The sequence below is a fragment of the Polypterus senegalus genome, chromosome 18 (assembly GCF_016835505.1).
Source record: "Polypterus senegalus isolate Bchr_013 chromosome 18, ASM1683550v1, whole genome shotgun sequence".
Taxonomy (NCBI): domain Eukaryota; kingdom Metazoa; phylum Chordata; class Cladistia; order Polypteriformes; family Polypteridae; genus Polypterus; species Polypterus senegalus.
Genome location: NC_053171.1, coordinates 79,120,278 through 79,143,984, shown reverse-complemented (window position 1 = coordinate 79,143,984; position 23,707 = coordinate 79,120,278). Strand labels below are relative to the sequence as shown.

Genomic DNA, 23,707 nt, shown 5'->3' with positions numbered 1-23,707 from the left:
AAGGATCTGTTCAAAACTTTTTAAAAATATGGCAAGATACAATAACATTTTAGAATAAACATATCTGGGTAAAGGATATTGGTTCTCCTCAATTTCTCTTGCGTGAGGGTTGAATGCTGGTTTGTCAAGTTCGACTTGATTGTATGTAATGTTATCTTCTTCAGATTGTATTTAATGTTATCTTCTTCAAATAAAATTAAAACAAAATGTTTTATGTACTTTGGTTAATTCAGTAATATCAAGGAATGCTGGAAATGAACATGATTACATGGCTAAGCAATAATGCCACACTCATGCTTTTTCTATCCATTAATTCCTCAGGCCCAAACCTTGAATTCAGCATGCACACTGGCACTATTCGGGACCTGGCCTTCATGCAGGGACCAGACAGTGGCAAGCCCATTTTAATAAGTGCTGGTGCAGGAGACTGTAACATCTACACCACAGACTGTCAGAGAGGCAAGGGCCTACATGCCCTCAGTGGACACACAGGTATGCAAATGCTTTGTTATTTCCTTCAACTTTACTTTTTCTCCTAAATTTTTAGAATTTTAATATGTGTATTTAGTTATTTTTTACATTTATATAACTGTTTTCTTGGTACTTTTCTCACCACTGATTGTTTACATCCCACCTGCATGATGCAATGGCAGCCATTCTTGTGCCAGTAGCCTCACCATGCATTAGCTATTAGGTGGTGAAGGGGTGAGATTTAGCCAATTAGATGCAGGGGATGATTAGGGGATAAGAATGGAAATCTATATATGACCATGGATATATGACCACAGAGAGTCAGAACTTCAGTTTACCCTGTCAATTGGTGGCAAGTACTTGCAATTTTCCTCTCTGCCAGCACCAGGAAGTTGGCCTTTTGGTTGATCTGTTTGACAGTTTGAGTGTCATGACATTCCAGTCTCTTGAATCTCGTTTACATTGTCCTAGTTTATCCTTTTTTCTTTTAATTGCAACTCCGATCAATGTTCAGGGTATGTGGCATCTCTTTACCTTCACATCCATTCTTTCCTTTGTTTTGCTCCCTTTCTTCCTTGAAGAAGCCTGTCTCCACTCTCGATTCTTTATTTTGTAGGCCTGCTTACAAAACTCATCCTTTAATCTCACAGTTGTCCTCTGATCTTGCTCCACTGGTGGTTCCTCTCTCTTGGCAAAATATTTTTAAGAATGTCAAATTTTGTTCCAGAAACTCAAATTCACCCAACTTGAAATAATTAACAGACTTCGCCCTACTCTTCGTAAATGTTTCCTTGTGGGTGTTTCTCCTGATCCACTTTGTCATTTGTGTTCCCTTGGTTTATCTGGCACTTTCATCCATATGCTCTGGTATTTCCCTCCTGTTCACTCTTTTTGGTTACAGAAGACTACGTCTTTGAGACCTTTCACAGTTTTGTCACTGCTTTGTCATATTTGGCACTTATAGTGGCTAAACCACTTCTTGACTATCAATGGAAATCTCCAAGCTTCTTTCTTATGACAATTGGTGATGTTCCTTTTTTAATCTATTTAATATTTTGGAACTGTGTACTTCTTGGAGTGTCGGTGCATCCTTAGAATGAAATGGTCTGCCTCAATTACTTTATTGTTAGATGTCCATTGGCATCACAGGTACAGGTTTATTTGGCTGTGTGTAGGGTGTTATTGTTACTTATTTTCCTGTTCTTTACCTATACATTTTGTTGAGTGCTCTGCTCTGTTTTGGTGGTATGGGAGGGTTGGTTTTGTGGGGGGTACTTGGGGTGGTTTGGGGTATATAGGTTTTTCTTTCTCCAACTGACCTTCTTTATGTGTGTGTTGAATTCCTCTTCACTAAAATAAAGAGAGAAAGAACACTGAACCAAATAAAAGTTTAAATTCAATCAAGCCTCACGCACCAGATCACTCACTGCACTCTGATGAGAAAATTAATTTTGTTCAATTTACTTGTGAAATGTCACTATTTATAGCTTTATCTGGAAATGTTTGTATTAACATAGAAGCAGGCACAGACAGGACATGCCAGGAGGTTTGGAGCCTTGGCCTAACCCTAACCCTTGTGTGTAGTGTGCTGAAGTCTAGTGCATCAGCAGCAGCAGATTAATAACACACTGGCTTTAGAAGACCATTCGGAAAATATCTAGAATACATTCTAGCAGAAACTCTCTATATCCCCCTAAATCTGCATTAGATAGACTGCGTTAGAAAATTGACAAGGTGGCTGACATATTGTTGGCCTATCTTATACAGTACTTACTGACAACAGTACGAATTAAGCACATACATTGAAAACAAATCTAAATAAGGGATGCTTTGTTCTATCTGCATGTGAGAATGCTCACTTCTGCGGACATACTGTATCTAAGTCATTTGGCACACTTAAAACATTTCTTGTCATTCCAGCAGTACTGCTTGTAGTAATCAGAACACAGTGTGTATCTTGAATAAAGTTTTATGGGCATGATGTTCTCACATACACAGGGCTAATTTAGGGGTGTCAGCAACTTGATGTCCTGTCCTGGACTGTTTCGCACCGAATGCTGCCAAGATAAGCCTACTCACCCATAGCATTCTAAACCAGCAAATACGTCAAGCCAGAGATTAAACCTGGATGTGTTTCAAAATATCTGAAGTGAATACAAATAAAGTGATACATTATATACTTGCCCACACCCCAGAATTGGATTCAACACTTTGTTAATATATGCATGTAAGATCATTTACACACAGAGTTCTGTTTCTTTTCGATGGGACTCCACACTCTTGATGAATCTCTTTGCATTTGTTCATAAAAGAGAAAAATCACACATGTTGTAAGGAAGCAATACCTCTGCAAAAAAAAACAAAAAAAAAAACCTATGCATTTTGTTCCAGAATATTGTTAAATAAATTGTTCTGGAACATTGGAGCAGTGCACTAATTGACACAGGATTGAGCTTTGAACTAATAAAAACGACTCCTGTTCCCCTCTTTTATTGGTCAAGAGTCCTGTCTTCATTTCAAAAGTTCATTTTCATATTGCAGGGTTTGTCTGCGGTGGGCTGGCACCTTGCCCGGGGTTTGTTTCCTGCCTTGCGCCCTGTGTTGGCTGGGATTGGGTCCAGCAGACCCCCGTGACCCTGTAGTTAGGATATAGCGGGTTGGATAATGGATGGATGGACGTTTGAATGATACTGAAATTCATCCATTTTTTTGCAAGGCGACAACCATTAGAGTGATGGGGGAAAAATGGCAAAGGTATCTATTTAAAGTTAAACGTACAACACAATAAAGGGCTGAAAAAAAGTGCAAAGGATCTGAATTGCATACCAATCCTATATGCCTCGTTTATATTATATATTTACTAGACCTGACAGATGATTTCCATTTTTATTTGGCTGGTTTTCCATCTTTCATATTTTCCTTTCATTCAAGATTTATTTATTTACATTCAATACTATCACTCTCTTTGGTGAAATAAAATCTCAGTGAATGTTTAGTTTAGTTTACTTTTATTGTCCACTAGTGCAAATTGGCTTTGGTCATGTCAGCGTGCAACATACAAGAGCACGCAAAAAAAAATACAAATTAATGACATACTTTATTTATATACAAAAAAACCAACAAAAGTTAACTTATTTTAACAAATTTGAATTTGGGTCTGTTTAGATGTTTTATTATCATTTGTATAAAACTACTTCTACTTCTATTTGTTTTAAATTTTGGCTACAAGTATCCCCTTCTAGAAAGTAAATTTTGGGAACAATTATTTAAGTAGTGCATCTGATCCTTTACAGTCTTATCCAGTTTTTCTTTCTTCTTTACTTGTACAATTCTTGCAGCCCTAATTTCAATTGTCCACAGAGAGCAGACCCCAACTGGGTTATTTTCCTCAGTTTATTTTTATTGGCTACAGACATTCCCCTGAAACAGTTGTAGGACAAATTGGACATTGCCCATTCTGCTAGACTTTAGTGGCACATCAGGCCTGTTGTGAAAGCAGATTTAGCAGACTCCCAGCTCCGCCTTTTCCACTTACATTTCAAACTAACTCCAGCTTGTACTAGGATCTGCCTGGACTTCATCTGGTACTAAAGGTCTCAATCAGTGTTGGACTTTCCAGAGACTCTGTGAGGACATCTTGAGTTAGAAGGTGTGAAATGGACATGAGAGAACAAAGACCTATAATTCTAGGAATGACAATGCGATGGACAGAGTAATGCACCTGTGAGAAGACCCTGATTGTGTAACTGGTTGGGACTTTAATCCCATCATGAGAGGCTCCACCTTTCTTCATAAACTAGTTATGCTCATCCCATCTGAGTATATTCTCTGGACACACTCACTGATCTTTCAAAAGGAAACTGTGCTCTCACACTCTCCAAAATGGCAATTCTTTGAAACCTGTTCTGAAACTAAAGAGCCAATGAGCCGTCCCTTTCCCTCTCTGTTTGAGGAGCTGAAACTGAGAATCCAGTCTGCCAAGCTAAAGCTTTGAGCCCAATGTACTGCGAAGCAGGTGTCACTTCCAGAAGGAAACTTCAGCATCTAAGCTCTTGTGCCAGAAAGAGTAATGGTTTTCTTTATGAAGTTAAAGATGATTCAGCAAAGGTCCTAACTGAGGAAAGCACTGCACACCGCAAGCAAAGGGTAATGCACCAAACAGAAATTGTGCACTCCAACCCAAGAAGTATCCTCCACTTGAATCCAGAGCAGTAACAAAGCAACAGCTCAACACAACATCGGACATCATCTATAAAGGCTTGGTATTGTAAAACTATTTGTCTGTGACAAGATAAGTAAGAATTCTAAACAGTACAACAACAACATTTATTTACATAGCACATTTTCATACAAACAGTAGCTCAAAGTGCTTTACATAACAAAGAATAGAAAAATAAAAGACACAATAAGAAAACAAAATAAATCAACATTAATTAACATCGAATAAGAGTAAGGTCCAATGGCCAGGGGGGACAGAAAAAACAAAAAACTCAGGCGGCTGGAGAAAAAATAAAATCTGCAGGGATTCCAGACCATGAGACCACCCAGTCCCCTCTGGGCATTCTACCTAACATAAATGAAACAGTCCTCTTTGGATTTAGGGTTCTCACGGAAGGGCTTGATGATGGTGGTCACGTAGACTTCTGCCTTTTAATCCATCCATCATTGCTGGAGCATCATGAAGCTTTGAGTGGGTGGTGGTGGCCGCGCCACCACCACAAAGAAACCGGAAAAAGAAACAGAAGAGAGAGTAGGGGTCAGTATGGAGTAAGCTAACAGACAACCTCTCTGTGTTATATGTTTGTCTGTCTAGTCTGTCTGCATCCTGTTTTATAGGTAAACAAATACAGCATATGCAGTTATCTTATTTCTATAATCTTTGGGTTGATCAATTAATGGTATTATTGGTCGTGTGCTTCAGTTACCTTGATAAAAGTCTAAAGACTGGAGACTTGCTTCCTACAACAGAGAAAGGTAAGGTAAGTAAAGTAGGAGCTGAAGGCAAGACTGATGACTGATTAACTAAATTTCTCATCTCTCCCACATTATTACGACTGTCCCTGGGTGGTCAAGATAAAATTTATTTTCCTTTCCTAAACAGGCCAGGAAAGAAAATGTCTGTATATTCTCAATATTTCTTATATAGTAGTTCTATAGGTTGCTAGTTCAAATGATCATTTTCTTCAGCCATCTTAATAAACAGCATTTTTGTAGATGTATTGTGTGTCTTCATTAAAATTCAAGCCTTTATACAATAAGCTCCTAACTTTCTCAACATGTTCTCCTTTTAGGACTAGTGGCTGCACTGGTTCAGGGTTTTTCCTAAAAGTCTTGTGCAGCTCTTTAGTCTTCCTCACAATTAGTTGGGGGGTCTGCTCCTGGAACCACCTCTACATCCTCTTGGCCTCTTTCTCAAATCGTGCCACATTGTTAGAGGTGCTAATGAAAGCTTGTTTCACCTACAAACTTGATGGCTAAACAACTCTTTTCAGATCCTGCCAAACTGTATAGACGGAGAAGAGTATAGGGAGAGTAACTGTGGCTTGTGGAGCACCCATCAGTGTGTAAAGGACTATAGAAATTGTTAACCTTAACAAACTGTTCCCTGTTAAGGAGAAAGCCATACTCCATAGGGTAAGATGGTCCACCTGGAGCTTCAGAAATTTCCTGCAAAGGATATCAGGCTTCATGCAGTTAACAGAATGAAAAGTTAATGAACAAAGGAGTGGGGTTTCTCAAAATGTGTATAACTGGTATGAGGGACAGCCATGACCACTGCATATATGCAAAATGCATTGGTTCCAAAGAGGAACCAACCTATAAAGTAAGGTGAGTAAGAACCACAAACTCCAGTCATTTTGCAAAGAGTCTTGTAAGGACCACTAGACGATTTTGGAATTGGCTGAATTTTAGGGAGTGATTGGGAAGCTGACACAAGATCCAGAGAGCTTTTCACAACACTTTTTTAAGGATCCTTCTGCTGATTAGATCACTTCCTGGAACTTTGTATGGCTTTGCCTTCCTCAGGACCTTTGTCACCTTCCCTTCAGCGAAAGGAACGTGGCTACTGCTTCGTGGGAGTTAAGTCATAATCAGTTGTTGGACTTGGATCATAAGACCAGTAGTAGTATTTATTCGGTTCATTTACAGATTTGGTTTATCTGGTGTATTTAGCTCTGGTTTCTGCTGATTCTTATTGCTTCCTGTTAAAACAGACATCCCAAGCCAGGTGTCAGAAATCTTCCAATTGGAAAAACAATCTAATAGTAATTTTTAGCTGCTGCTATCAGTTTTTTAAGCATTATTTTGAAATTGTGTGCATTTGCTTATCTGTTCCTACTTTATGCTGTTTGTTAATTGTGCCTTTATTTATTATGTAGACCAGTTTATCATTTACATAACACCTAATTGCATATGTCTGTACTGCCCAGTTGCAGCTGAACAGAACCCTTTCCACAAAGTGATTCATTCTTGCTCTTATTGCTGGCATGGTAGGCTCCTGCCCATCGACAACCCAACCTGGAATTTGGTGGTTATAGGAAATGAGGGAAGTCATTTATTTGCATTCTGCTGGTTTTGTATTTGCATGGGACCAAGTTATAAATTATACAACAATAAAATCTCAACTTATCTTTTTCCAGGACATATTTTATCTCTCTACTCATGGGATGGGTGGATGATTGTGTCTGGCTCACAAGACAAGACAGTCCGATTCTGGGATCTGAGAGTGCCAAGCTGTGTCCGAGTGTTAGGGACGGCTTTCAATGGATCAGGTGCTGCTTCTGTCAAAATAAAAAGACACATTAGGAAAACGCTTATAATTTATTGACTATTCTCGAGCTGGGGTCTATGATGTTCTTAGCCCAGTGCTTTACAGAAACTCTGATGGCTACAGAACTAAGATGGTTTTCTAATGTATGACAATATTTACAGTATATAAGCTTTGTGCATTCTCGTATCAATTAAAAAATATATAAACCAGTTACTATACACAACTACTCAAATATATTTACTGTAAATATTTAAAATTGCGTTTTTGTTTTTACAGGTTGAATATGTTTTATTACCTATGTGCTAGTGTTGTCATATCACTTTCTGTATTTCCCAGTATTGATACTACTCTCGAAAAAGATTTATTGTAATTATTTAGCACATCTGGCAACTATACTCCTCCAGAGACAGTGGCTATTAACTTTTTAAAGTATTTTTTTAAGATGAAATACGTTTGCAGTGAAGTTTTCAAACATGACTTTTGTGTTATTTTTAAAAATTTTTACAGGCAGTGCAATTGCCGCTGTTGCCGTTGATCCAGCTGGCCGCCTTTTGGCTACTGGTCAGGAAGATAGTAGCTGCATGCTGTATGACATCAGAGGAGGGAGAATGATGCAGACCTACTGTCCTCATAAGAGCGACGTTCGCTCGGTTCGCTTCTCACCTTGTGCCCACTATTTGTTAACAGGCTCCTATGATACAAAAGTAATGATCACAGACCTGCAAGGTAAGGCCCTGAATATTCTTTTGAGTGTGTAAAGGAGTGATAGAAACACAGGGTGAGAGAACATGTGGACATGCGGCACATCATTTTTGACAGAACTGTATGCTTTACAGAGCGTTGGTTATAAGCATTGAAAAATTAGGGGTGGCCATCTGTTATAAGCAGTGACTAACTGCGTACTGGTGGCCAATTTCGTCTTCTGCTGGCTTCTTTTTTTGTCACATTACATGACTTCCTGTCAGAGGGAATGTCAAGCTTGACGACTGTGGTTGCTGATCTTGACATCCGAGGACGTTGGATTACATGACTAGAAATAGGGGATGACAAAATTAGATAACTTCAGCATAGTTTTCCAAAATATTGTGAACTCGCTGCTTTTTCTGATGGCCAACAATGTGCTGCCTGACTCCTGGTGCTCTACGAATGCTTTCCAGCTGCAGTGAGTTCAGCCGCAATCGCTGGCTTTTTATTTTCTTTTTGCATGTTGTTATGGCACATAAAAATACAAGACAGCAGATACATGAGCCTCTCTTCTGTTTCCGAGGTGCAAAACTTACACACTTCTTATTCTTTGTAGCTGCATTATATGCATCGTACTTAATAAGGCTGAGTGCTCATTGGTTGTCAGCTGTCACATGCACACAAACAGAGCCCGCCACTAAGGCTATGACAGGTTTGATTCTGTCAGGGTGGGTCGCAGACTACATTACTAACAGTCATGAGAATGTGTTGCAGCTACCCCCAAACTCAACAAGATTATGTAAATGACGTCTATAACTGAAAACTTGTGTCCTTATGCTGTGTTCTGTTACTAGGTACATGGCGGTCATTATGCTATCCTTTTACGAGATGACCTCCATTTGCCCACAGACCTGGGTTTGTGTAAGTGGGCCCTGTCATTGACTGGTACTCTCCAGGGCCAGTTCCTGCCTTGGGGCAGAGGCTGCTAGAATAGACTTTTGTCCCTGTTGACTCGACTTTGGATTAAGCAAATTTACAAACAAAAGCAGACAGGAGCCGGTTCATTGTAAATGTTACCAACCCTATCAATGACTTACTCTAGGAGGACATTGGCACTAGTTTAGCTTCATGACTGTTGGTCATTCTTTACATTCAGTTGTCCTGATCCCCTTCTTAGTGTGAATGTAAGATTTTCTTTTGCCGCCATTAATTGCATTCTTTTACTGTTTTATTCAGTAATTCAGCTCCTAACACAGGTGGTGAGATGATTTTCAGTAAATTAATTATAATTTACAATATTTGTGTTCAAGTGACCTTTCTTTAAGTTCCTGGCATTCCTGATGAACAAATTATGTTCTGAGAAAAAATGATTAATTGAAAAAGGTTGATTTATTTATTCAGGAGCTGCACATCATCAAGAGCTTAATGTCTGCTTTGTTCAGTTATTGGCAAATTGTAGATTTCACATTTTTCACATCTGTAGATAGTTAGCACACGTAAAATGACATTGCCATCCTAGTCTTAAATCAGCTCATTTTTCAGCCACTTCTAAATTCTTTCATTGAAAAGAGACCCTTGATAATCCGCAATAATAATTGTCGATCTCATGAGCAATTCTTTTTGAGTTTTAAAAACTTTCAGACCAATGAGGATTTAAGTTTCTTTCCAGTTTATGATATCCTGGTGCATCTGCATGGAGAATTAAGAGGTGAATTAGTGGACACTGATCTGACTCCCATCTCACCCTATACAAAAGGCACCCATGATGTGTGATGATGCGGGTTCGGCTCCATGCTCCCATCTGCTGTTCGGGAGCCCTTGAACCCAACACCGGCGGTAATGTTACCGATGAGCTAGACAGTGAGGCAACAACATAGCAAGAAGATGATGTACAAATGTACAAAGGTGCTTTTATTTAAAAACAATCAAACAAAGGAGTGTTCAAATAAATAGTGCAGTGATTCAAAGTTCAAATGAATAAATAATCCGTAAAAGAAATGTGGAGGTTTAAAAATAATTACAGAAACAATCCTTTAAAACCGAAGTTAAAACATTGCTGGAAGCAGTCCTTTAAAACAATGACAAGCCCAGTGCTTCTTTTACACTAGCGTCTCACCTGCTTCTCCCGTTTGGGCCCTGCAGCAGGTGAGACGCTCTCTCTGCAGCTGACCTTCTTTCATTCGCACACTGGTCTGGAGGCCTCCCGATCCTGGCTTCGGACATCCCAGGCCCAAGACTTGGTTTTCACCCAATGGCCAGGACGCACACGCTGGGGAATCCACCACCAAAGCCTCCTGACTGCCAGTTGCCCTTCACTAGTCACTCCCGCTACTCAATCACTCAGCGGGAGCGACCACTACAATAACTCCCGGGTGTCGGCCTAACACCCAGACATCTGTACAGCTGCCTGCGAGCATTCTCTCGCACCGGCTCTCTTTCTCTCTCGCGTCCTGCTTCACCCATCTCCAGCCACCTCCGTATTTTCATCTTCTTTCTCTTTCTTTTTCTGCCCTTTTTCTTTTCTTTCTTTTTCTACCCTGTGCTCTCCAAAAGCCGGGACTCTCATCACACTACCACATGATGTTAAATGGAAAAACCAGTGGCACATGTAACATCTTTTTTATGTCTCCCTTATTTAAGTGTTAGGGTGCCCGCCTCTATTATTCAATGCTGATATGACTCGGAGTGCCTGGCACAAGCTGAAAACCACACCGGATATCTGTTAATGTCTGCTTGAAAACTACACTAGACATCTGTTGTAGTTCTTGTAACTAAGGATGGTAATTTGTTCCTGATAATAGCTATTCTTAAAGTGTTAACTTGAATTTGGTCATGTTTTTATGCAGCATAATGTGGTTGGGTGCAGAAATGACAGCTTTTGAAACAGCAAGGAAATTTTGGAGTACCCACCAGGCAATCCTTTTTATTGTTGTGAACGCTGGCCCCGGCACAGACAGACGGACAACATTTTTTCTCCACACACTGTTTATTATACACTATTTACAAAGTCTTTGCTCACGTGCACCCCCAGTGCCTTCTCGCACCGAATTCCCCAAAGTCCAGGCCCACAGTCTTTTGTGCCTTCCTGGCCGCCTCCAGTCCTTCCTCTTGCTCAGTCCGCTTCCTCCCGACTTCCACCATCCACTGGAGGGAGGCGGCCCCTTATATAATGCCCCCGGATGAGCCCCAGGTGTTTCCGGCATCTGTTCCTTGGCCACGCCTACTCGTGGCGGAAGTGTCGGCTGCCTTCCTGGCAGCTCTCCGGGCGCCACACAAAGTCTTCCCCCCGGCACTTCCTGGTGTGGCGGAAGTGCCGGGCTCCCGGGATAATTAGGCACTGGGGCGCCGCCTGCCGGTGGCCACGGGTCCCTGCAGGGCTGGGCTTCCATGCCCTGTACCCGAGGCCCTCTGCCTAACCAGGACGGACGCCCCCTCTCTGTCTGGAGGAGGCACTCGCCCTCCTCTTGTCCTCCAAGGCGTCCCGGCCGGGCTCCAGCCCCAGCCGCGGACCGTACGGGATAAACCGGCATCGGAGCGCCGCCTGGCGGTGACCACGGGCCCCTACAGGGCTGGGCTTCCATGCCCTTGACCCGTGGTCCCCAACAGAACCAGGACAGACGCCCCCTCGCGGTGTGGAGGAGGCACAAGCCCTCCTCACGTCCTCCAAAGCGTCCGGCGGGCTCCAGCTCCAGCCGGCGACTGCATGGGATAAACCTGCATCGGGGCGCCGCCTGGCGGTAACCACGGGCCCCTACAGGGTAGGGCTTCCATGCCCTCGACCCGTGGCTCCCAACAAAACCAGGACGGACGCCCCCTCGCGGTGTGGAGGAGGCACAAGCCCTCCTCTCGTCCTCCTGGGCGTCCCGGCCGGGCACCACATTGTTTATGGACAACTAAAAAAAAACAAAAACAAAAGAAGTGATGCTGTTTGGCATGTGTCCCTTATGCAGGAATCCAGGAAAACAAAGAGTAGCGGGATTGCAGTTTCTGCTAGTAGAGCTCAGTCCAGCGGGTTGCTGTAGCCAGTAATTATGCCTATTCTGGGTCACCTGGGGTTTAATGGTGGCTGGACCGGAAGAGGCGGGGTCAAATGCCTTCACCAGATGGCTTCTTGGCATTGTTGGGAAAGAAGGAGGTAACGTTAGCGACAGGACCCCCCTGTCGTCTTGGTGGGTTACTGCATGCCTTGACTGAGCCCTCAAGCAGGTCCTCTGACGTGCATGCGTGAAAATAAATTACATAATAAATATTTTTAATAATTTACTAGGGGGCTTTGCCCCCCCGACTCGCTTTGTTCGCCAACCCCCCAGCCTGTACTACATGCCAGCCACTTCACATCTCTGCCACTCACGTATGTGGATTTCACTTTCACCAAACAAGAAATCTTTTCATTTTCGCAGATACGTCTCTTCATTGGGAAGACACACTTACTTTTTACGAATTAGATGATCCACAAGTCTCCTGCTTAAAGTTTAAATCTAAACAATATTTGATCTCTTTTCGCTGTTCAGTTATTTCACTGAGTAATAATTTCCTCTTGTTTGCACTAATGCAATCTTTACTATCATTGTTTTCAGACTTTCAAATTTTCCTCCTTCCATTATCTCTAATCTGCTCTGCTTGTGTATCGTGCCAACATTTTTGAACCTTTTTACAACGTTCTACTTTGTCATCTACTCTTTGTCATCTATTTCCGGCCCCAGGCGTGGTTAAATCTCATGGCACAAAGTCTCGTCTCACGGGACTTGAAAGCATCTGTCTGAAAAAGTCATGTCTCGTCCCAGGATTTTTTTATATAATAGATGTTATTAAAATTAATTATTCTTGACTTTAAAATGCTGGAATGTTCATTCTGGATATAAAATTGTACTATAAAACACACCTTATGGATATACACAAATGAAAAAGAAAACCTGGACAGATTTATGTCCAGTGAAATTATTAAATGTATAATATAAAAGTGCGGCACGGTGGCACAGTGGTAGCGCTGCTGCCTCGCAGTTAGGAGACCCGGGTTAAACTCTTGGGTCCTCCCTGCGTGGAGTTTGCATGTTCTCCCCGTGTCTGCGTGGGTTTCCTCCCACAGTCCAAAGACATGCAGGTTAGGTGGATTGCCGATTCTAAATTGTCCCTAGTATGTGCTTTTGGTGTGTGTGTCCTGCCCTGGATTGGTTCCTGCCTTGCACCCTGTGTTGGCTGGGATTGGGTCCAGCAGACCCCTGTGACCCTGTGTTCGGATTCAACAGGGTGGAAAATGGATGGATGGATAATATAAAAGTTATAACTATACAAGTTTAGCTAATAGTGATGTGCCAGTTGGCTTTTTTCTACTCGTACTTGCCTGCTGTTATGAAAAATGAACCCACACCCGCCCAACCTGAAATGAAATGAGAACAGTACTGACCTGAACACAACCCAAATCCGATTTGAACCCCCCTCTATTAGTAAAGGCACCAAACAACATTTGAACATTACTTAGATTAAAATTCACTAAAATATCAGCGACAATCCAAGTGAGACTAATTCAGCCTAAAATTCCTGTCCTAATGGGCCTGTCTTTACTACACAGTTCATGAAATGGAAAGCAATGGGAAAAATGGCTATGGTGCTCCTTTACATGAGACTTTTTGACTTAAATAAATTAAACAAGACTTTATTTATACCGTCCTTTCTCTTTCATTTTAGCATCGATGTGGCACATTTCGTTTGTGTTGTGGCAGCACTCTGTAAAAAGGAAACTGAGTTCACTCTACTAGTAATTCAGTTGATTGTGTTGATGTTGATGAACTTTATTGGGCGTGCTGGGTTAATTGGAAACACTAAATGGTTTCTGCGCATGTGTGAGTGGGTGTTGTGATCTGTTGGCTCCTGCCTTACGTCTGTCACCAGTCGGATTAGCTTCATTAGCAAATGGATGAAAACTTCATTTAGCTTTTCTCTCATTTACAGTTGTTACTGTTTCAGCCTTAATTATACTTGCATGTAAGTCAGCTCGATTATTCAGTCCCTCTTCTTGTTTGGTTTGAGTTTCAAACACTGATGACGTTTTTTGCTTAGCCTGCTTTGCTTGGTCTCTGTTTTGGACTAGGATGTCATCCTTTCTTCAGTCAGAAGCAGCTTATTGACCTTTTTTGCATGAATATATTTTATGTTCTCTGGCAGTCTCATAGTGGCTTTTGTTACACCTTTATTATGTCTTGCTAATGCCTCGCCCTAATTAAAAAGATAGGCATGTTGTTCACTGAGTAGAAGATGAAGGCCCAGCACAAGTTGCCGATGTGATGCATAGCTGACGAGACACCTTCAGGATCAACTCTACGACTCCTCGGTTCTTGGGCTGTTTTCTCAGTTGCTTTTTTTCTGTTTCCATAGGGGACCTCACCAAACGACTTCCTATCACACTTGTGGGAGAACACAAGAATAAAGTGATACAATGCAGATGGCACCCTCAGGATCTGTCCTTCTTGTCTTCATCAGCCGACCGGACTGTGATGCTATGGATGCACCGGGCAGGATGTTTTAAATGAAACAAAGGATTTGTTCTATGTTGTTCTATGTTCTTATCTCATCATATACAGTGTTTGTATTACTTTGCTGTGCTTAGCATACCACGAATGTTGGGCTTCCTGTTCATGGGCTTTGTCAGTCAGAAATAAATCAGAAGTGAGATCTAAATGCTGTCTGTTGTTCTTTCATTGTTTCCCATTATTTTGATTCTGTTTGCACAAACACCTTCCTGTATTTTGTTAAAATCATTCCAGTCTTGGCTAGGAAAAGGAATCTGGCTCTTTTACTTATTTGTTGCAAGGTGAACGAAAAGGCCATAAATAGTATAGAAGAGGTAGAATTTTAAAATATAGTGCAGCATGACAGCATGCTACTGCTGTCTCTCCATAATTGGAATAATGTCTAAAAATCTTAAGATGTCAAAATTTTACATTTATTTTCATTATAAACTAACAAGAAGGGGATACAAGAAAATGAAAACCCTGTCTGATTTTTCAGTTAGGGCAGAGGTGTCAAATTCAAAGCCTGTAGGTCAGTTTCTGGCACTTCAAATGTTTTTAATGCAGCCTGCGTTATCAATATTTGAAACACATTACAATGCATACGGCCTGTGGTCATATTAGTTTTCTCAAAGACCACCTTTAGTAGGTCTTTCATATATAGATTCTGACTATAACTGATATTTACACTTGACATTCAAATGCCTTTCTAGTAGTACACCACACGCCACAGCCATTAACTAATCTGTAGTTTGAGTGCTTATGAAGACACAAGAAGAAAAAACATTTATTTCAATAGCACATTTTCATACAAAATAATGTAGCTCAAAGTGCTTTACATGATGAAGAAGGAGAAAAAAGACAAAATAAATAATTAAAATTAGGGAACACTAATTAACATAGAGTAAAAGTAAAGTCCGATGGCCAGGGAGGACAGAAAAAAAGGGCTGGAGAAAAAAAAGAAAATCTACAGGTGTTCTGAGGCCACGAGACCACCCAGCCCCTCTAGGCATTCTACCTAACATGTCCTCATGGTATTGAGGGTTTTCATGGAAGAACTTGATGATGACGGTGATGGTGTGGTCTATGGCCGGGTTGGGGCCAATACCCCCAGGCCGCCAGATGGAGCTCACCCTGCAGCATGGAGGTGCCCCGGATACCAGCAGGGAATCATGGACGATGGTATTTTCCCCCTACAGCCCTGCTGGATACCACAGGGGCCAACACAGGATGCTGCAGGGAGGCCCAGAGAGTCATATTTGCCCTCCGCCCTGGAAGTACACCCGAGTCATATTGACAAGAGAAATGACATACTTCTGGGGTGAAGAAGACGACTTTTAATCTGACCCGAAAGTGATAGGAGATGGATTGGAAACACTTCCGGGTCAGGGACTATAAAGGATTGTGGGAAAGCCCCAGATGTCGAGCTGAGCTGGGTGGAAGGTAATGAGTATTGTGGAGAGGAGGGTGCTTTGTGCACTGTTGTTTATTAATAAAGTCAACTTTTGGACTTTTATCTGGTGTCTGACGTGGATTGTATTGTCCGAGGGATCAAGGGAGCAATAGCGCCCCCTATCTGTCACAACGGTCATGTGGACTTCTGGCCTTTAATCCATCAATGTAGGGACATCATGGTGCTTTGATTAGGTAGTGGTGGTGCAGATCACCACCACAGAAAACCGGAAAAAGCACAGAAGAGAAAGTAGGGGTTAGTACAGATTTTAGAGCCACCATGAATAGTAATGATAGTTAATTGAATATACAGAGCATCGGGATTACACTAAAATGAAGCTATGAGAAAGCCATGGTAAAGTAATGTGTTTTTAGCAGTGTTTTAAAGTGCTCCACTGTATTAGCCTGGCGAATTTCTATCAGTCAGCTATTCCAGATTTTAGGTACATAACAGCAGAAGGCCGCCTCACCACTTCTTTTCAGTTTAGCTCTTGGAATTCTAAGTAGACACCCATTTGAAGATCTGAGGATACGATTTGGAGTGTGAGGTGTAAAACATTCTGAAATATAAGATGGAGTGAGATTATTTAAGGCTTTGTAAACCATAAACAGTATTTTAAAGTCAATTCTAAATGGCACAGGTAACCAATGTAGTGACATCAGAACTGGTGTGACGTGCTCAGATTTTCTTTTCCGAGTTAAGATTCTAGCAGCTGCATTCTGCACTCATTGCAATCGATTGATGTCTTTTTTGGGTAGTCCTGAGAGGAGTGCGTTACAGAAATCTAGTCGACTGAAAAAAAAAAACAAAAGTGTGAACTACTATGTAATTTCTCAGCATCTTGCAAAAAATGAACTGAAAGTGAGAAGCTACATTGTCATAGATAAACTTTACTGTTTTAACAAGATGCAAAAGATGTGACTGTCAGTGCTGGCTACCAGGGCCGTCTTAACACAAAGGCATGCTGGGCACTTTCTCAGGGGCTCCATGCTAATCTATAGGGTGGTCCAGATCAGATTTTCATTACGCTATAACTTACTGAGTTTATTACATAGAAAATCACCCGAAAAATCACGGTCCATCGAGAAGTGTGCGAACTGGCAACATGAAGAATCATCTTTGCACCGAGCTGGAATCGTGCCCGCATAAATCAAAGTCATCCAGACGTCGAGCTGAGCTGGGTGGAAGGTATTAGATCTGGACCACCCTGTATGTATATATATGTAACTGACATTTTTTATCGTAACAAAGATTTATACAGGAAAATAATGACTATTAACAAGGTTGCCCAAACTTTTGCATCCCACTGTATGTTGTGGCTTGCTGAGTGGTTGTGTAGGTAGGGGCATCAGTGCACTCATTTGCCTGGGGGCCTATAATGCTGCTAAGACAACCCTGCTGGCTACTGGTCCTTACCTGACTGCTGCCGCCTCCCTACATAATTCTTGTCTCTTGATTATTATATTTGGATAGAAAATGCATTTGCATTCGTGTTAAACATGATTGCAGTCTGTTTTAACAAGGTGAGGTGCCTATCAATTATGATGCACGGAATAATGTCGTCTTACACTGAGGTACTTTGCTTTAGCAACAAATTGTCGCCTGTATCTGGAGTGCCACAAACTGTCGACATTATTAGCTGACCGGGGTCACCCTTCACAGGTGGTCTCCCAAGTCCCAAAGTGCACATTCTTTAGCTGAATGTGCTTCTTTCATTACTTTTTCCAGGTGCAAGTTTATAGTTTTATCTTTGTTTTACTAATGTGTCTTTTATAGCATGAGTGTCCTTTATCTTCTCTTCTACCTTTATTTCATCATTTTGGTTGGTGTAGATTTTGGATAGATACAGTATATAATTTTTTTTCTTTCTGTTTCATCCTTTATTTTTTAAGCACCAGTGGGCTGCCATTAGGAGTGTTTTTAGGATCACATACACTACTGGTTAAAAGTTTTAGGAAATCTCATATTTAATGGAAACACGCACAATTTAAAGTCTTAATGTACCATGAAAGCAAGGCATAGAACAAATAATGGCAAAAAAATAAGTCAAGGAATCATTAAGTTTCCTTACCTCCTAAACAAACCGGATAATGACTTTATTGTGGTATCCCCACAAATAGCTAAGTTTTATACTATTCCAGTGGGCTATTATTTTAGCCTCGAGAAAGTGACAGCCAAGATGAATGAAGTGGTGGTGAAAGAACCCAAAGCTATCACTCCGATACCGGAAAACACCATGAGATTCCGCTACAGTGCTCTGGAGCAAAGATTCTACGTCATAAGCACCATGAAGGATGAAACTCTGCATGTCAAGGGACAGTTGGGGAGGATTCTAGGCGCTCATTCGGACATGACCCTAGGCCTGGTGAATGAAGCTCCTTACCCTGCGGATATCAAATCTGGGTTTTATACCTTGTACGTCTACAGCGACATTGTGTCTCACCAAAGAGTAGGAGACAGCTACGTCCCTCTCGTGAGATGTGTACATATTGAGGATGAGATGAATAAGATTACCACAATCACCTACGACAAGTCGCACTATGCTACTGTCAGCAAGAGTCAATTTGATACTTTGACCATTGAAATAAAGACAGATCATTGGTCTCGTCCGATGTGAGAGATGGACGTCTGAAGTGGAGCTACGCTAGCAGTGGTGCTATTTTTCATATTATTTGCTTATTATTCTGAGATATCCTGTATTTATTCAACCCGAGAGGGACCGCTACAGTATATGTAAACACATATAAACATGGCCAACAAGAAGGGGGTCCGAAAGAATCGAAGACTAAAGCTACATCCAAGCTGCGATCAGCAAGCCCTAGTTCGAGATACGGCCTCTCAGAGACAGACCTGGATCAGATGGGCGAAAGTACAGACTCCTCGGGACCACGGTCCACTACATCGTCGCCGGCTGAGAGCGAAAAGGGGAGCGAAGGTGCGATCGTGAGTGCAGATGTGGATAGCTCGCCGATTGGAGAGGATTACCTGAAACTGGAAAAGACCGGGAGGTCCGCGGCTTCAGTTACGCAATTACGCGGGACTGGAGCAGTGGGGACACCGGCTTCAGCAGAGTCTGCTGCTTCATCTACGGTACAAGAAGGCACATTTGAGCTATCTGAACTGAAAGTGTTGCTCGCTGAGCTCAGGCAAGATATAAAGAAAAGCGAGAAGGCTAATGAGAAAGCAACGGCAAAGGCACATGAGAGACTGAAACAGGAATTAAAACAGGAAATCCAACGGGCAAATGAAAGTCTGCGTCAAGAAGTACAACTTGAACTTCGACAGGTGCTGGGTAAAATTGAAGAGCGCATTGAGAAAAACTTGGTTAAACTGAGCACGCTTGCTGATCGATTGGAGCATCTTAGTGAGACATTCACGAATCGGATCGAAATAGCGAACATCTAGCTGCCAGTGCCGAGGAAAGAGCAGTAAATGTCAGTTCGAATGTAAAAACTCGGAGAAAAACTTGGAGACAGACTGGCTGCTTTAGAAGATGGGAATAGAAGGTATAATGTCAGAATTGAAGGCCTGCCGGAGAATCGAAAGTTTAAACCCTGTGAAATTCGCAACTGAACTTTTTTCTAAAATAATCGGGGGCGACTTTAAAGCAGAATCTGAGATAGCAGCGGCTTACCGCGTACGCGGATCAAACACCGTCAGACCCGACCAAGATCTTTTATAGTTCGTTTTGAACGATTATCATTTAAGTTAGAGGTGATGGAACTCCTCAGGAAAAAAGGAAGATATTATATATGAAGATTGCCACATTCGTCTTCCCTGACTTCTCTCCAGCAACAGCTATCAAACGCCGCCTTCTATAATATTAAACAGCGCTACGGCAAGCCAATGTCAAATACGGCCTCCTGTATCCGCAAAACTGAAAGTGGAATGGCAGGGTCATTTCTATGTTTTCGCTAGCAAGGAGGAGGCAGAAAATGAATTAAGAAAGCTGATCCGGGACTATTCTGATACATAATTGTGAGTCATGGCGGTAAATGATAAAGCTAGGATTAATAATCTACTGTCTGATCTATTTGTTTTAAAATACGGGTTTTTATCAGCATATATTCTCATATTCTTATATTATTATTACTTACTTATTACTTATCATTACTTAGTATTACTAGGGCTAAATGTTTATGTTTTATTGTGCTTAATTACGTTTTCCTCCTCTTTTTCTTTTCTAATTATTTCATGTGTACCCTAAATGAGACTGTTCAATATCATACCCTTGGTTTGCTGTTATTGCTATTACTGCATTAAGACTTGTTATGCTTGTTTTGGACACATCTTTAACACCATCACCTGGGTTTATTATCTGGGGATATCATCTTAATGCACTAAAATTGATGAAGATTATATATATATATATATATATATATATATATATGCAAAATTATTTTATATATATATATATATAAGTGCAAATTTTTTTCTTTTTTTTTTTTCCTCTTTTAAAGACTATATTGGTAACAGATATCTCTATCTTTTAACCTTAAAGCGCCACTGCATGGGGGCTTGATGTGCTTTGGACGTGCTCTGTCTCTGGGTATGTCAGAGGACTGGGACTGCATGAAGTGGGTTTTAGCCTCACCTGGGGAGGCAAAAGGGAGGGTGGGGGTTAAGGGGAAGAGAAAGAGAGCAGGCTTGATCTATATCTAATCTATCATCTCAATCTTTATAATTATAACTATCAACGTAATAATAAGCTGCATGGCAACAACTCTTGGGGGAATAGGAAATTAAGACCTAAACTATTTCACTTCCAGTTAAGACTATAATATGACACCAAAAACTCAGAATCAGTGTCTCCATGATGGGACAGTTAACTTCGTAAGCTGGAATGTTAAAGGCCTGAATCACGAATTAAAGAGAAAGAAAGTACTTTCTCACCTAACAGGTCTAAATGCTAAAATAGTATTTTTACAGGAAACCCACTTACTAAGTAAGGATCAGTTCCGGCTGCAAAAGACTGGACTGGCCAAATGTTCCATTCTAGTTTTACAAAGAAAACTAGAGGGGTGGGAATTCTCATACATAGAACAGTACCATTTGTAGCATCAGATGTAGTATTGGATCCTGAAGGGAGATATGTGATGGTCATGGGAGACTTATCTAACTGTAAAATGATTTTGATAAATGTTTATGCACCTAATGTTGATGATAAGGAATTTATACAAAATTTATTTGCATCCATTCCCAATCTGAACACTCATAAACTTATAATGGCTGGGGACTTTAATTGTGTTCTAAATCCACTTTTAGATAAGACTTCCTCCACAGGGGAACGCAACTAACACCGCAAAGATAATTACAAAGTTTATAACTGATCACAACTTATCAGATCCCTGGAGGTTTTAAACCCAAATTCAAGAACATATTCTTTCTACTCACCAGTACATCATTGCTACTCAAGGATTGATTACTTCTTTATAGATAATAACTTCTTGCCTAAGATTAAATCTTGTAAATACGATGCTATTGTTATTTCAGACCATGCTCCGATGATCTTGGAGCTGAAATTACTAAGCCCCATACACTCACCCGCAGATGGCGTCTCAATCCGCTTCTATTAGCTGACGAGAATTGTACTGAATTTATATCCAAACAAATTGAATTCTTTCTAGAGACAAATACATCCCCTGAGATCTCTGCAGGAATACTCTGGGAAACTCTTAAGGCCTTCTTAAGAGGACAGATTATCTCATATCTTTCCCACAGAAATAAATCCGAAGCGAAGAAAGTAGCAGAGATAAAAGCGAAATTACTAAAATAGATGAAGAACATGCCAGACTACCAAGCGAGACTCTACATAAGAGGAGGCAGGCTCTACATTCAGAATTAAACCTCTTGACAACTAAAGAAACCGAACAACTAATTTACAAATCCAGACATCATTATTATGAACATGGAGAGAAAGCTAATAAGCTTTTAGCGCAACAAATTCACAAGCAAGATGTATGCATACGCAATCTCGTAATTACTAACACGAACGGAGATAAAATCATCGAACACAAAAATATAATGTACACTTTTAGAGACTACTATAAATCCCTATATACTACTGAGTTTAAAGAAGACAATATACAATCTAATGCATTTCTGGATAAATTACAGATACCACAAATTGACGCTATTAGTGTGGAGGAGCTCGATAAACCTCTGTCATTATCAGAATTACTGGATGCTATAAAGTCACTCCAAGGTGGAAAAGCAGCAGGCCCTGATGGCTACCCTGCAGAGTTTTACAAGAAATTCTCCGCTCAGCTAGCTCCCTCCTATTAGCAACATTTACAGAAGCCAGAGATAACCAATCTCTTCCACAAACCTTTCGCCAAGCACTAATCACTGTCTTTCCAAAACAAAATAAGGACTTATTACAATGTGCATCATACAGACCAATTTCACTTCTGAATAACGACGTTAAAATACTCTCTAAAATCATAGCTAGAAGGATGGAGAAAGTGCTCCCTCAGTAATATCACAAGACCAAACTGGATTTATTAGGGGCCGACACTTATCTTCAAATCTTCGACGCCTGTTTAATGTAATATACTCACCAACTAAATCAAACACCCCAGAAATATTATTATCATTGGATGCAGAAAAAGCATTCGACATGATTGAATGGAAATACCTTTTTACTATTTTGGAGAAGTTTGGGTTTGGCCCGAACATTTGTGCATGGATTAAATTACTGTATACTAACCCAGAAGCTTCAGTTTGCATCAATAACATTTGCTCAGACTACTTTAAACTAGAACGTGGCACAAGACAAGGATGCCCTTTGTCACCACTGCTGTTTGCAATTGCCATTGAACCACTGGCAATACATTGTCGAAATACTGATCAGATAAAGGGGATTAGCAGAGAAGGACTGGAACAGAAAATCTCATTATATGCAGATGACATGGTACTGTATATATCGGACCCAGAAAATTCTGTGCCTGCAGTCTTAGCAGCACTCACAGAATTTCAAAAGCTCTCTGGTCTCAGAATTAATCTGAATAAAAGTGTACTCTTTCCGTGAATTCTAAGCATATAATATTAGATTAGACACCCTTCCTTTTATCATTGCAGAACAGTTTAAATACCTCGGGTAAACATCACAAGTAAACATAAAGCTCTTTATCAACAAAATTTCGTCGTCTGCATGGAAAAAATTAAACAAGACTTGCATAGATGGTCAACCCTTCATCTCACACTAGCTGGAAGAATTAACACTGTTAAGATGAATATTCTTCCTAAGCTCCTTTTTATTTCAAAACATACCAATATACATTAATAAATCGTTCTTTAAGCAATTAGATTCAACAATAACCTCATTTATTTGGAATTCTAAACATCCACGCATCAAAAGAGCGACCCTACAAAGACAAAAGGCAGAAGGCGGCATGGCTCTACCTAACTTCCAGTTTTATTACTGGGCGCAAATATACAGTCGATAAGAACCTGGACACAAATAGAAGAACATACACAGGCATGGACCGCAATAGAAGTAAAATCCTGCAGTACTTCTTTGTATTCCTTGCTTTGTGCTCCAATAAACACACGTTATCGGCAATACACTAATAACCCAATTGTGCTCCACTCACTTAGAATCTGGAACCAATGTAGAAAGCATTTTAAGACGGAGAAGCTTCTTTCTGTGGCACCCTGCAAAAGAACCACCTCTTTCAACCCTCACAAACATATGCAGTTTTTAATATCTGGAAAAATTTGGAATTAACTTGCTTAGAGATCTTTATATAGACAACGTCTTTGCATCCTATGAACAATTACATTCCAAATTTAACATTCCAGCTACAAATTTCTTTCACT

General features: G+C 40.8%; 1 protein-coding gene across 1 annotated transcript in view; it reads left to right on the top strand.

The window, feature by feature from the left end:
* The window catches only part of LOC120518418 (WD repeat-containing protein 47-like), an 88,088-nt gene extending 73,634 nt beyond the window's left edge, over positions 1-14,454 (top strand). Inside the window, exons 9-12 of the mRNA XM_039741201.1 lie at positions 322-492; positions 7,113-7,244; positions 7,751-7,969; positions 14,300-14,454. Of these exons, the coding sequence (XP_039597135.1) occupies positions 322-492; positions 7,113-7,244; positions 7,751-7,969; positions 14,300-14,454 (677 nt within the window). The remainder of the gene's footprint in view (positions 1-321; positions 493-7,112; positions 7,245-7,750; positions 7,970-14,299) is intronic.
* Positions 14,455-23,707: the final 9,253 nt, after the last annotated feature.